Source organism: Cyrtonyx montezumae, unplaced genomic scaffold (genome assembly GCF_038088225.1).
Source record: "Cyrtonyx montezumae isolate F1298 unplaced genomic scaffold, pur_monq_1.0 scaffold_6, whole genome shotgun sequence".
Classification (NCBI taxonomy): Eukaryota; Metazoa; Chordata; class Aves; order Galliformes; family Odontophoridae; genus Cyrtonyx; species Cyrtonyx montezumae.
The window spans coordinates 9,797,728-9,810,849 of NW_027072067.1; the positions used below are offsets into that span (position 1 = coordinate 9,797,728).

Consider the following 13,122-nt stretch of genomic DNA (forward strand, 5'->3'; position numbering starts at 1 on the left):
ATTAAGCATGCTTCAGCTGAGGCATGCTTGAGAGTACTTTTTGATTACTTTAACATGCTCTTTTTCTTGGCCACTGTTCTCCCACCAGGAGTAAAAGATTTGAATCAGTGTTCCCTTTGGGATTGTTAACTCTTCAACTCCCAGCACACTACATGATGTTATGATGTGGAGTATCAATAATATAACAAAAATCATAAAACCATGACAGTGTTTAATCCTAACACTGCTATTCACCATCCTACAAAGGAGCGACCCTTCCCATGTTGCATAGAGGACTGATGGATCTGTCACAGTTGATCCTCACATCCCACAACTCCATGCACAGCAATTTACAACAAGTGACCATCTCCAGGCAGATCACATATATGCTGAAACATGCTGTAATTTCTAGCACTATTAGTCAAGAACCAAAACCTTTATAAAACTCTGTATTCTAATGTTGCCATGACTCTGCATCATGTACGCTAAACAGATACAACAACACAACCTCACATGTAAAAATATCATTTAACAAGCATACAACACCAGCTTAATATTTATTAATGTCCTTAATATTTATTAATGTAAATACACAATTAAAAAATAGAATAAAAGCTCCGGGAAGCAATACAGATCTACTAATTTCATACATTTTCCCAGTAATATACACATTTTCATAAGCTTCTGGTAAATTTTTAGTCTGAAAGTAGAACATAAAAAAAATTGTAAAGGAACCTCAAACAGGACCTCTATTACATTCAGCTGAATATAGCTTATGAAAGTGTGGATCCGTCCGCTCTTCATCAACCCCATGCAGCACAGGGCCCCGAGAACACAGCAAAATCATTTCATTCTTAAATGATCCACTTCTTAGTAAAAACACAAAGAAGCAAGTCACATTAAAATAAAACAAAAACCAACAACCAAAACCAAAAGAACGTATTACGTTGAGATAATAAATATGTAGCTATTTAGAAAAGATATTTAAGTCTTTTACAGAGTTGTTTCCTGTTAGATCTTTGAACTACTAGAATTTCGAGGAAGTTGCAGAAAAATGTCTCTTTCAAAGAAGAAACATGAAACATCAACACTTATTGTTTTGTTTTCACTTTCCTTCTGGCATCCTTGTGTTTCTTCCGGCATTCCTGAAAATATTTTGATTTTAACACAGCATTATGAGAGGTTTTGTCAACTCACCCATTTGTCTCAAACGTGTTGTTTTTTCCATGCAATTAAGTAAATGGTTCTATGCAATACAGGCATTCAGTAATTTACTTAAATATACACACAACATGAAGTTAAAACACAACTACATTTAAAAATAAATAAATTAAAAAAAATCAGTTTCCTGATATGATGAAGTTTCAAACCCTTCTGAAGTTCCCAAACTCATTTTTACTGCAAATTAGGCAAACAAACAGTCCTGTTCCATTTGCATGCTGTCATTTCAGCTATGGTTTTCAAATAACAGTTGTTCAAATACTCACCTCAAGCAATAATCTACGTCTGTCTTCCCAACTATCTTTTTCTTCATCGAGGTTAACCAATCTACAGAATAACTTGGGTCCCTCTGCACAGAACAATTGAGTATGGTTAAAGCCATTGGTACACGGTACACTTCATAAGTCTCATGCAAAACAGCAACAGTTAAAATCAGAAAGTGTTTTATCTTTTGCATATTCCACCCTTAACTGCGCAACATAGCTGACTGAAACATATTTTGTACACTGCAGCTTTGCATGCTAGGAAAAATGAAAAGCAGCTGCAGTTCTTACTATGCCAAAATATAATTTGTAGCAAATCAGCAATCCTTAAGTTAAAAGCTCAGCAGCATGACTCTATGTCTACAAAGAAAACTTATGCCTGCTACAGACTCAGAGCTCGATTTTAACAAGTAACGTTAATCAGGTACTTAGACTAGAAGTTTACAATACAATAATGTACACAGTAACATCTGCACACCCATTTTTAAATCAATATATTAATTTGCCTCAGAAAAGAAACATTAATCACTTGTATAAAAAAAATCACAAGCAACTCTACTTTTGTACTATGGAATTCATTACATTCACAAGAAAAAATACACCACAGTATTTAGTCTTAAGAACCACATAGTGTATGTGGCTGATAAGCACACTGAATATTCCTACTAAGAACTGAAGCAAAGGAAAAAAATATATCATGTATATGCCTGAAAGGAACCAAGTACCTAGCTAATTTATTAAGTGATATTTGTAAGCTCTAGAAGACCAGCAACAAATTAGGCAATGATCTAAAAGAGCGCACTGTCAGCATTTGGAATCTGTAGATTCTGTTGGGATGCACTGCTACAATCCATACTGCAAGTGACTGAAAGTTGTGATTTTTTTCCCCTTAACCATCTGTATTTAAGCTAGAAACAATTAATTAAATGGGCAATATTTTTCCTTCTTCAGTTGCAGTAAAGAGATTGGAGTGGGAGAAAAGGTGAATAAACTCTGTTATACCTCTTAATCGTTCATCATCTCTGGAGAAGAAGAAAAACCTAGCACTGCCTGATTGTGGTAAAGGGACAAACCTAGAAAAACACAAATAGGTGTTAACATCACAGAAGTTAGTATCAAGTCAAATTAGCATATATTAAAGCTGTAATACTTAAGAGAAACAGCATGTACTGAAAAACAACAGTGCTCCATAGTAACGAAATACAGCCTTCTATAAAGAAATGTTTAAGAACAGTTGATACGTATTCGACTTTGGCTAAAATCAGTACCCAGTTAAACATTCATACAATGAATTAGAAACTCAATTTTAATATTTCACATCAAATAAAGTCTGATAGCAAGATTATTTACTATAATGTTCTGAGCAGTAAGGAATGGTTTCCTAAAAAAAAAAAAAAAAAAAAGAAAAAAAGAAAAGAAAGAAGACTTGTGGTTAAAGATGCACAGATGCACAATGAAGGTGTTAGCTACCCATGTTTATGTCTGCTGCTATTAAAATTCTTCTAGGCATCAACTACTATCAAGAAGCCAACAAATACAAAATAAACTTGCATTTCTTTATCTCTTTCACTTTCTGTTGCCTCTGGTTCATCATCATCCTCAGAGCTGCTATCTTGGAAACGTGGATCTTCTTGCCATTTGACTTTTATAGGTTTTATTGTTTCAAGTACATAAGGCTCTGCAATAATAGCACAAGAATGAGATTACTTATTTTTTTGTTAGTAAACAGTTCTACACAAAAGTAAAGTAGATATATTAGAAAAAACAGATTTGAGCAGGACAAAAAAACCCCTCAATTTTTCTACAACTCTATGGGCAGGCATGAATGCAGTTCGCTTTTTTGTGATAGGTTTTGAGGATGGGTTTGTAACATACTAGTATCAATACAGCACAGAGGTAAAAAAAAGCAAGGCCCTTTGAAGCTCACTGCTAGTGTCCAGGGTTCTGATCAAGGCATTCTGACCAGACAATTACTATTAACTGAGCTGGTAGTAGTTCTGCCTACTCAAAATTTTTAGCTTGTAGAAGATGGAATATAAGCTTTGTGTCAAAAAAAAACCCCTGCAAACTCTTAAAAAAGTTCTGTGTGATGAGACTTGTTTTCTGTTATTTTCACACACACTCATGCCTATAAAATGCACAGCCAGCTGCCAGCAGCTCAGTTTACATATGATAACTGACACATGCACCTGAGCTCTTACTACACCCCTTGGTTAGAAGGTTTGATGTTAGAGGTACCCTCCTCTTTTAGTACACAAGCACAATATCTACGCAGCCAGAAAAGATCTCTCTTCCAAACCCAGCAGTAGATTGACTGTAAAACAAAGATTTTACTCCAGTTAAAAATCAGAAAGTTCTAATTTGGAAAAAAGTGAGCATCTGAAGGGGAAGAAAGCAAGTTTAAATGATCTATAATAGATTTATAACTTGTGCTGTAAAAAAACCAGACTGCTTGTGTTCTCCCTTCATCGTTTCCACATGTCACACATCATCTTTTTGAAATCAGACTGAACAAAATGACAAAAATTACAGTAGCAACCAAGGAATGTGAAACGGGGACAGACTTGTCTTTCAGTTTTGTGTCAATATAGTAGATAGCACGGAAGCCCCACAGTACCTGAATATATTGCTATACTGAAATCCGCATTACTTAATCTTCACAGTCTTCACAATACTACACAGTAAGTTACTTTATTTCATATTTTTTGGTCTTTATTATAACATCTGATTTCCCTTAGATTAGAACTACTTTTGTTTTGTTACCTAGATAACACACCAGTTAATAATTCTTCCTTAATTAACATTTTGTTTATAAAATCTTTCTGGATTATATGAATCCTGATTTGACTTATGCATTACGTCTTCCTTCTTGCTTATTTGAAAAACTCAGTGGACGATGATCTTTTTTCATTACTGCTGAAAGAACAACTACAGAACAGCTCCTTCTCACAACATTACCCCTTGACACCACCCCTTACAAAATTCCAGACATGCAAATGCAATTAACTACAATTAAACTACAGAGATCTTAACAAGTACAAAAGACCATAATGATTTTGTTTAGTTACAGACTTCAGCTTCTGAAACCTCCCTGGTTTCTGATATTAAAATATGCTGCATAACTCCACAACATCTGGAATAATCAACTCATTAGAAATAGTACAGTTACTATGTATGTTATACTGTTACCTTCTTTTACATCAGACTTATCCTTGTCATCAAAGAAGGAAAATTTGAAATCACTAGAATCCTGAGCTGTGTTACTCTCAACATGAGCACCCACATGGTCACGTAGGGTTGATTCTTCTGCCTCATCTTTGTCCCAGGGTGCTACTTCTGTTTTTTTTTGTCTGTTCTTTGAAGATCCAAACAACTCTTTTAAATCAACAGCAATATCACAATATATTTCTTTAGACACTTCAGGCAGTTTCTCACTCTCTTCTTTCTTCTTCTTTCTTTTAGCTTTACTGAAATCAGAAAGTTAAAAAACCAAAAACATCACAGTGTGCATGTTTTTAGAAGAATGGTCCCTAAGAAGCAGCCTTGCTATTGTTTACCTGAAGTCAACTGAACATGTTATTAAGCAGATCACAGCTACTGCTTTCCCTCCCTCCCTCCTCTTTCTTAACAATTCCAGATTCTGGCAACAGGATATTCCAAAGTCTATAGGACATCATGAGCATCCTGTAGGTTCAGCCTTTCAATCCATTTCTTTTCACCTCACACAATTTGCCAATCCTTTGAAGCACTGGGGAAGCACCACAAGTTTGAATCCATGAAAAGGCAGCAAAAATTCTGCTTTCTAATAAATGGCACTTTGACTTTCCTTTTAATATGTGACAGTATCTAATCCAGAGGAAACAATATTTAGGTCACAGTTCTATTCCTGCAAATAATTGCCAGGAGCTAATGCTTTCTGTGCACAGATTTGCAAATCTCAAAGCCCAGAACCTGAAAGTTGAAGGTGACAAAGGACAGGAAATGGAGAGAACATAATAGAGGACATAAATTAAAGACAGATAAGAAAGGAAAGATATTACATTGAGTTTCTGCTGGTCACAATCCTTATCTTAGCAATATCAGGGAGTCTCAAAAATCAGTCTTGCTGTTTCTGCAAGCCAGCTTCAAAGGAAAGGAACATCACAGTAGTTACCAAACTGTAATGGTACCTTTCTTTTTCATTTTCTGTAGCTTTTGGTTTCTTCTCAAAAACTGCATGATCTTGCCTTGTGGGATCATAGCGGAGGGCATTAATATCCCTATGAAGACAGAATTAAAGAAACATAAAGCTCATGATAAATTATTAATGTCCAACTCAAATTTATCCTAAACTTTCAAGATCTACTTCTTTGCCAAAAAAGCTCCAAACAAATCCAAAATTTAAATGGTGTTTAAAAAAATATTATCTTATCAGTGTCTGTCTGGATCAGGAAGAATTATGCACAGAACCAGCTTTAGTCAAATTTTAATACTGAATATAAAACAGACTTCAAGTTGCGTCAAACTTCTACTAAAAATGCACATCTCATCAAAAGATAAACAGGTGCAGGAATACTGACAGATATTTATCTATATACCAGTACCAAATTTTCCATGATGACAAATAACAATCTGAGGGGAGGGAAAAATAAATAGAAATTAAAAAAAAAACCAAAAAACAAAAAACGAGTTTCAGCTACAACAATCAGAAGTTTAGACTGACCCTAATATTAGTGTGGCAAAGATTATGCTGCTTACAACATAGGTTAAGTGCGTTCTAAATGGGTATCTACTGTATTATCAGCTGAGTATTAGAGAAAAACCATCCCCCAAAAAGTTTCCTAAAATAATCTCTGGGGTTGCACAGATATTATCTCCTATATTTTGTTTTTGGAAAATGAAATTTACACAGTAGTCATACTGTGTAATATATCATAAATATGATAGTGCAGCAGTCGCAACGTTTTTAGCAGTTAGAAGTCAACTGATACAACTCCAGTAACAACTGTCAAAATTTACTAATTGGACATTACTACATTTAATATTAACTTCTATCATCTCTGTCCATGGCTATGTATAAGAAATACCTAATCTAATGAAGAAGTCTCCACTGGAAAAGAAATTTTGCGTTAATACCTTCACAGAAGGATACTTACCTCATTTCTTACATGGAGTCTAGAGAACACAATTAACCTTATTAACTCCTATGGAAGCTACAGTATAACTTAGTGACTTACTGTCTAGCTTACATATTCTCTGTCTATCTTATTTAAGCTTGTCACTGTAGAAAACAGGTAAGGACGAATTAAAATATTAATTCTTAATTCCAACAATCCAATCATAACATTTACTGGAAGAACCTTGGGTACATACTTGAATTGCTTAGCATTTATGGCCATTTTAGTTGTTTTTGATTGTTCTAGGTCAATATTCAATAGACTTCCCAGTATTTGCAGATTTTTCTTTTTCTCTGCAGCAAACTCTTCTTCCTCATCTGCTGACAATGTATTTGTTTCTCCTAAATAATAAACAAATAAACAAGCAAACAGTGTTCCTCAATCATGACCAGAGTAAGCCTGTAATATTTAATGTTTAGTTAATTTAATATTTAACAACTACCAATATACAGTACACACAGCTAGGTTATTTTCTATGAGAAATGACCAGAGAAGCAAAAATAACTTATGACCTGCTTCAAGCATCCAAAATTAAGGTTCCATTATATATTTCTATTACTATTATTAGCCAGAAAACGAAAATAACCTTACCTTCTTCACTGTCACTTTCAAGGAATCGAGCATCCATGCGAAATCTTTCATCTGTGCCAAAACGTGATTGCAAATTTAAGAGCTAAATAAAAAGAAATTCTATTAAGTGCTGGAGAAGAACTCATCAACATACATTAACTTTTTATTTCCAACACTGTAATTACTACCACACACTAACTAACAATCTTCAGCTCAATGGCTTTTTCAGAGATTTTTCCATATTTAAAAATGACAATGCCAGAAAACTCTCCTCACACCCCCCCAACCTGTATTACTTCCTCCATGGCTGCTGTTTTCTCTCTGTGAGATAATGTCATGGTAAGGTAAGTTTGTCAAAATCATATTGCACATGCATGCAAAGCTACATGCTATGTACTTCTGAAGCAGCATTACAGTGATTTACAAGAAAGCTAAGTCTTTAATAGCTTCACTCACTTTTTCACCAGCTTTGCCTTCAAACTGTGGTTTAATTTTGAATCTCTCATCATCTCTATCATCTTCATCATCTTCGCTGCTTTCAAAGAGTCTTCTAGAAGATTTAGGATTGTGTTCCTTGTTTGTTAAAGGAAAGAGAAGTATAGAAAAGGAGCCATTCTCAAAAGTTTGATAAAATAATTCAGCATTAACTTTTTTGATGTGCTTTCCAACATATCTGAAAAAATGTATTTCTAGAATGACCAATTTACTGACCCATTCATTTCAAATCTTATGCAGTATGCACACCTTTTAAAATTTTTTACAGTTAATTATCACTAAGTTTAATGAGGCAAAATATCCACATAAAAACTAACTCAGGTTTTACAATATACAAGCTAGCTGTAAAAATCCAACTTTCTGATTATATGAAGGGAGATCAACTTCAATTTAAAATATCGATGTCTAAAACATTTCTCAACAAGTCTCATTCATGGTGTAAACTGCAGAACATAGTTTAAGACAGTTAACAAATATGAACTGCCAGAAAAGGTAAGTACTCCACAACTTAAAGGAACAAATTTTTTTGGACACAAATATCACTTGAAAAAACAAGACTACATTAATACAGATCCTTTGTCCACTGTGTTGGAAAGAGCAACAAGTCTTCCCATACTACTGAAGCCAAAACTTTCCCTTCCTGTAACCAAAAGCAGAGATATGCAAATCCATATAATCATGCCTTGTAAACTAAAAAACTATTTATTTTTTTTTAAATTGCAGTTAAAACGTCTTGCACACAGATCACTGCCTCCTTACAAACGGATCTCCAAGATCTCCAGCTTCTGCAGACAAATGTTATAGTCTTCGAAATTTCTTTCAAATTAGCTAAAATATAATTATTCAAATTAATTTAAATATTTATAATCTAAACTTTCCTTTCACTATGCTATAAAAAATAGTCTCCAAAATAAAAGTTAAGGTCCCATCAGAATTGCCCCATAAAATACTAGAGTTTTTCTTAGTAACACTTACTATTTCATGCATATCTTTCAAATTCTCATCTTTCTCCAACATTTCATCTACTTCACCTTCACTTTCCACATCTGAATTGAATATGATGTGTTTATGCTTGTTTGGTGGCTGGCAATCCTACATAAGAATAAAACAGGCAGGATAACAGGTAAATGCTCAGTGCAGTCACACAGAAGGATCTTGGAGACATTTCTTTGACACTAAAGGAAAAATCCAGCAATTCTAGAGATATCCTAGGAATGAGGCATGCAACATTTTGTACATACTCTGAAAACAAAAACATAATCAAGAAATCCACAACAAGATTTTAAAATAACTTAAATTCTAAATAATTTAAATTTCCCTTTCTGTTTTACTGCCTGCTAATCAGATAAAAGACATGAATGTAATTACCAAATTTGAAAGAGCTCCTTGAATGAGTTTCTTCTGTAATTGCCTCTCTTTCTGTCTCTCTTCCAGAGCTGCCAGCCTCTTCTGGTTATCCTGCAACTGTTTTTTTGTATCAGCTACCTTTGAAGAAGTACCTTTAAGCTCTTTATCTCCCAGGAGACTCATCTTCCTATTTGCACATTTCTTAACTTCACATTCTGAACTTGTGTTGTTTATATCCATCTTCATTTTCTTTGAAAGCAGTTTTGGGCTTTTCAGTTGTCGTTTCATATGTTTCTGTGACATAGCAGCATCACTATCCATGTCACTGCTCTCCCCTTCTCTTTTATCAGCTCTAGGAACAGTACCTCTACGCTCTGAATTCTGGTCATCTTGCAGAGAATTTATCTTTGTGTTCTTTCCTTGTAAATGTGGCCTGCAAATATCCACATCTGCTAAGGAGGCAGCATCTGATGAGTTTTTGTGCTGTTCACAGTGTATTTTTTGTTTCTTTTTAGTGCTAACTTCAAGTGAACATAATGGATGGGTCCTAGATGGTCCATCAGGTGATCTCTCACAACAAAAAGGAAGAGAAGCTTCAAAACCTAAACTTTCTACATCTTTCTTTTTTAAATCAGTACTGTCCTTAGTCAACCCTTCACAAAGGGACCCCATTCCTCTGAAAGGCTGGTATTTCAAACATGAACTATTTTGTCCCTTGGAGCTCTCCTCATCAGCATTCTCCTCCCCATCTAAAATGGCAGCAACTATATCTTCAGGACAAATGCACTTTTTTTCAACTGTAGGAGGAATTTTAGAGAGTTTTGGCTTACATGTCACATGGCCTTTATCATTTTCTTTAATGCTGCACTGACTAGAACTCTGTGTGCTACCCAGTTCTTCTACTGATGTCTCAGATTTTTCAGCAGCTAATGCTTTTAGATCATCTAATGTAAGGTCTAGACGATAGCAGTTTTGCATCATGGTTTCATAATCAGAACTGATTTCAGACTCCTCTTCCTCAGACTCCGAATAAGAACTCTCACTGTGACTTGTCTTCGCTGTACTGTTATCTGCTGTACTCAACAAGGCAGAAATTCTTAGTTTTCTCATTTCCTCTTTGCTTTCATCATGTTCTTCTCTTAAATTGTGAGTTTTTAATGAGGAGTCATTTACCAAATCACAGTTCTTACTAGTTAACATTTGTTTATTTTCCACCTTCACCAGCTCAGAATTTTCTAAAACTGCAGTTTTCATGCTACTCAGACCTGGAGCTTTACTCTCAGCAATAATCTCATCTGTATCTGCTGAGTCATAACCATTATCCCATTCTACAGCGTCTCTCTCTTTACAATTTCCTTTGACAGCTTTCTTCACGGTGTCTCGACTGCCTAAGGACCAGTGAGTACTGTATTTTAACTCAAAATTATCTCCAACAATTTCCAAGTGGTCACTTTCAGTCTCAACATTTTCAGCTCGCTCTTTTCCCATGTTTTTCTTCCTCATTGCTCTGATTTCCTCTTCAGAATCAATGTCGCTGTCAGAAGCATGCATTCTGTCATTTTGAAACGTAACTCTAGAAATGCTGTTTTTATCTGATAGTAAACTTTGCCCTGATATTTTACTATTAAGACTGCTTGATGAAGGCAATTTAGACTTCTTGTATTTGGTGTTCGATCTCTGACCTAGCTGTGATGAGCTTATGTTTCTCAGATGTGACTGACACCCAGAAGGGAGCACTTCAACTCCTTTCAGATCTTCACTATTCAGTTGTCTCAGTTTTTTAGGCTGCTCCTTAGTCACAGGGAACTCTCCTTGTCGCCTCTTGCTTATGCTGTCATTTTTCTCTTCCAAATGCCAAGTAAGCTTGGATACAGGAACTACATGCATCAAGTCTTGCTCCAGCTTTCTAAGGTTGTGGCAATACTTTGATGGATCATATTTCACAATGTTCGTATGAGTTAAAGAATAAAAACAACATGATTCCTTTCAACAAGCAGAATTCTAATCTCCACAAACTAAATTCTAAGGGGAAGGATGAGTCCTTTTAATGCTATGACAGCATGCCTTTAAAAAAAGGACTTGCAGTTATTCAAAACACAAGACAACATTTACTTAAAGGACTCAGTAAAATAAACACGCCATAGCAGTCAATATGAAGAACATTAAGCAAATACATTCACCCATATAATGAAAGAAAGAAGGGAACTGTGTCTACATCCAACCAAAACAAAAAGGATATTTTATTTTTTTGCTGGTTTCTAAGGTGAAGGATAGGTAGGACTCTGCCAAATTTGCCTACAATCCAATTCTAAAAAAAAGAAAAATAAATTAGCAAAAAAAAAATCCTCAAACAAAAGGTTCATTACAAGAATGACACAAATACGTAGAATAGCATTTCTCTACACTTTTTTTTTTTTAAGTTAGTAACATTTCACATAATTTTCTTTATACACAGCAGAAAGATTTAACATAGATAAAAATGTTATAAGCTTGCACGCAATCCTGTTTATTTTCATTCTCCAGACAGCTACCCCACCATACCTTATGGTCTGGCACCTCTGTACCTGGTACAGCTCTCATATGAAAGTCTACAACTCCAGCCTTCTTCAGTGATTCTAGAAGAACTGTTTCACCGTTTCTCTGTGGCTTTTCTTTCTGCAGTTTTGCTTCCTCTCTCTCTATGGCAAGCCTATATCAAAAAGTACACCATCTATGTAAATGATTTGCCTGTGTGCTAAATCATAGCTGGCAGTGACCCTACTCACTGCCACAACAATACCAGTTGAACAGAAAAAGGGTAACTTCAATTACAAGCATGTGTTTTTACTGATTTTTACCTGTGTAAAAAGCTTTCTTTGGCAAATTCAATTTGAAGTGGCCTCTCTTCCCATTTGGTTTTACTTAAAATTGATATGCCTGTAAAACAAGAAGACTGGAAATTAACATTTTCTACATTAAAAAATACACACTGAACTTAAGAATGTCCCCTTTTGTACATGAAAAATCTAATATCCTACACTTAAACAACAATGTCTAAATTCAAAAATCAAGGCTCTGTCTTGAAAAGTGCTATTTGAGTCTGTACACAAGATTTCCTATTCCTAACAACCATGCTTCCTAAATAAAACATTAAGTTACCAATTCCTCTACTTCGGGTATAGTTATCTCCATCTGGTATTTTACTGCTACAAATTGCATATGTAGTTTCCTAAGTGCAACTACTTTGGAATTCATAGAACTATCATAACACAAGCTCCTTCTGGGTTTCCACTCACGGGAAGTCCCTTTTACTACGGATCTGATGGAAATAGTTGAAACATTTCCTACACCTTCTGAAGGAAGAGCAAGGATAAACTCATAAATAATCTCTTCAGTTGCAAGGTAGTTTTTTACCAGTCTGCTTATATCCGCATACTGAAAACTCTGGCAAATCTTCCATAAAAATGACAGCTTAAAGCAAATGAAATGCATATGACAACAGAATGAAACTAGGTCTACCTCAACCATGTCATGTCTAGACGACATCAGATGTATTACAAGTAATGTAACTTGGTTCAGGAACATGATTTATCAAAAATAAAAATTAACATGTATATATACAAGTACATATACTTACATTTTCTAAGATCTGTCTCAGAACTGCTGACAGTGATGTAAGCAAAAGTTTTCGTAGGGTTCCCTGCTCAATATAACAAATATTTAATTAATTTCTGTATACTCTCACTATTTCTCTTAAGTTAATTTTCAGCTTTATTTCATTAAAATAAAGAGCCTCTGGAGCAAAAAAAAAAAATCTTACTTCATGCTATGACTTGAAAAACAATTCACTTTTATAGGATGATACAAAACTGTTACCCTGGTCATCTTTTCTGGTAATAATCTCTACATCCAAAACACGTCCAAATTTCCCAAATCTTTCTTGAAGTTCAGCCTTAGAAACTGTATGGCCAAGCCCTCCAACATATAGACGTTTTGAAACTTGTTTCTTCTCCATATTGGAAGAGTCAAGCTGTCACATCGGTAACATGCACTGTTCTGTAAAAAGAAAACAGTTCATTAGTACTTAAATTGCATGGATTAAGCTAACCACA

At 34.8% G+C, this 13,122-nt stretch overlaps 1 protein-coding gene across 1 annotated transcript; it reads right to left on the reverse strand.

The window, feature by feature from the left end:
• Positions 1–233: 233 nt before the first annotated feature.
• Positions 234–13,122, reverse strand: NOL8 (nucleolar protein 8). Its single transcript, XM_065749842.1, has 16 exons — positions 12,887–13,122; positions 12,648–12,710; positions 11,869–11,947; positions 11,573–11,720; positions 11,271–11,339; positions 9,053–10,978; positions 8,660–8,776; positions 7,646–7,762; positions 7,211–7,292; positions 6,816–6,960; positions 5,633–5,722; positions 4,653–4,930; positions 3,015–3,141; positions 2,466–2,536; positions 1,467–1,549; positions 234–1,124 (listed from the first exon to the last, which is right to left on the reverse strand). Exons 1-16 carry the CDS (start codon positions 13,023–13,025, stop codon positions 1,071–1,073), a joined length of 3,588 nt encoding a protein of 1,195 aa, XP_065605914.1. The 5' UTR covers positions 13,026–13,122; the 3' UTR covers positions 234–1,070.

Excerpts from the sequence above, each read along its gene's own strand:
- NOL8 (XM_065749842.1), bottom strand. The coding sequence starts at position 13,025 with ATGGAGAAGAAACAAGTTTCAAAACGTCTATATGTTGGAGGGCTTGGC. Across the intron at positions 12,711-12,886 it reads TACCAGAAAAGATGACCAGG|GGAACCCTACGAAAACTTTT; the intron begins GTAACAGTTTTG and ends TATATTGAGCAG. Across the intron at positions 1,550-2,465 it reads AGATGATGAACGATTAAGAG|AGGGACCCAAGTTATTCTGT; the intron begins GTATAACAGAGT and ends TGTTCTGTGCAG.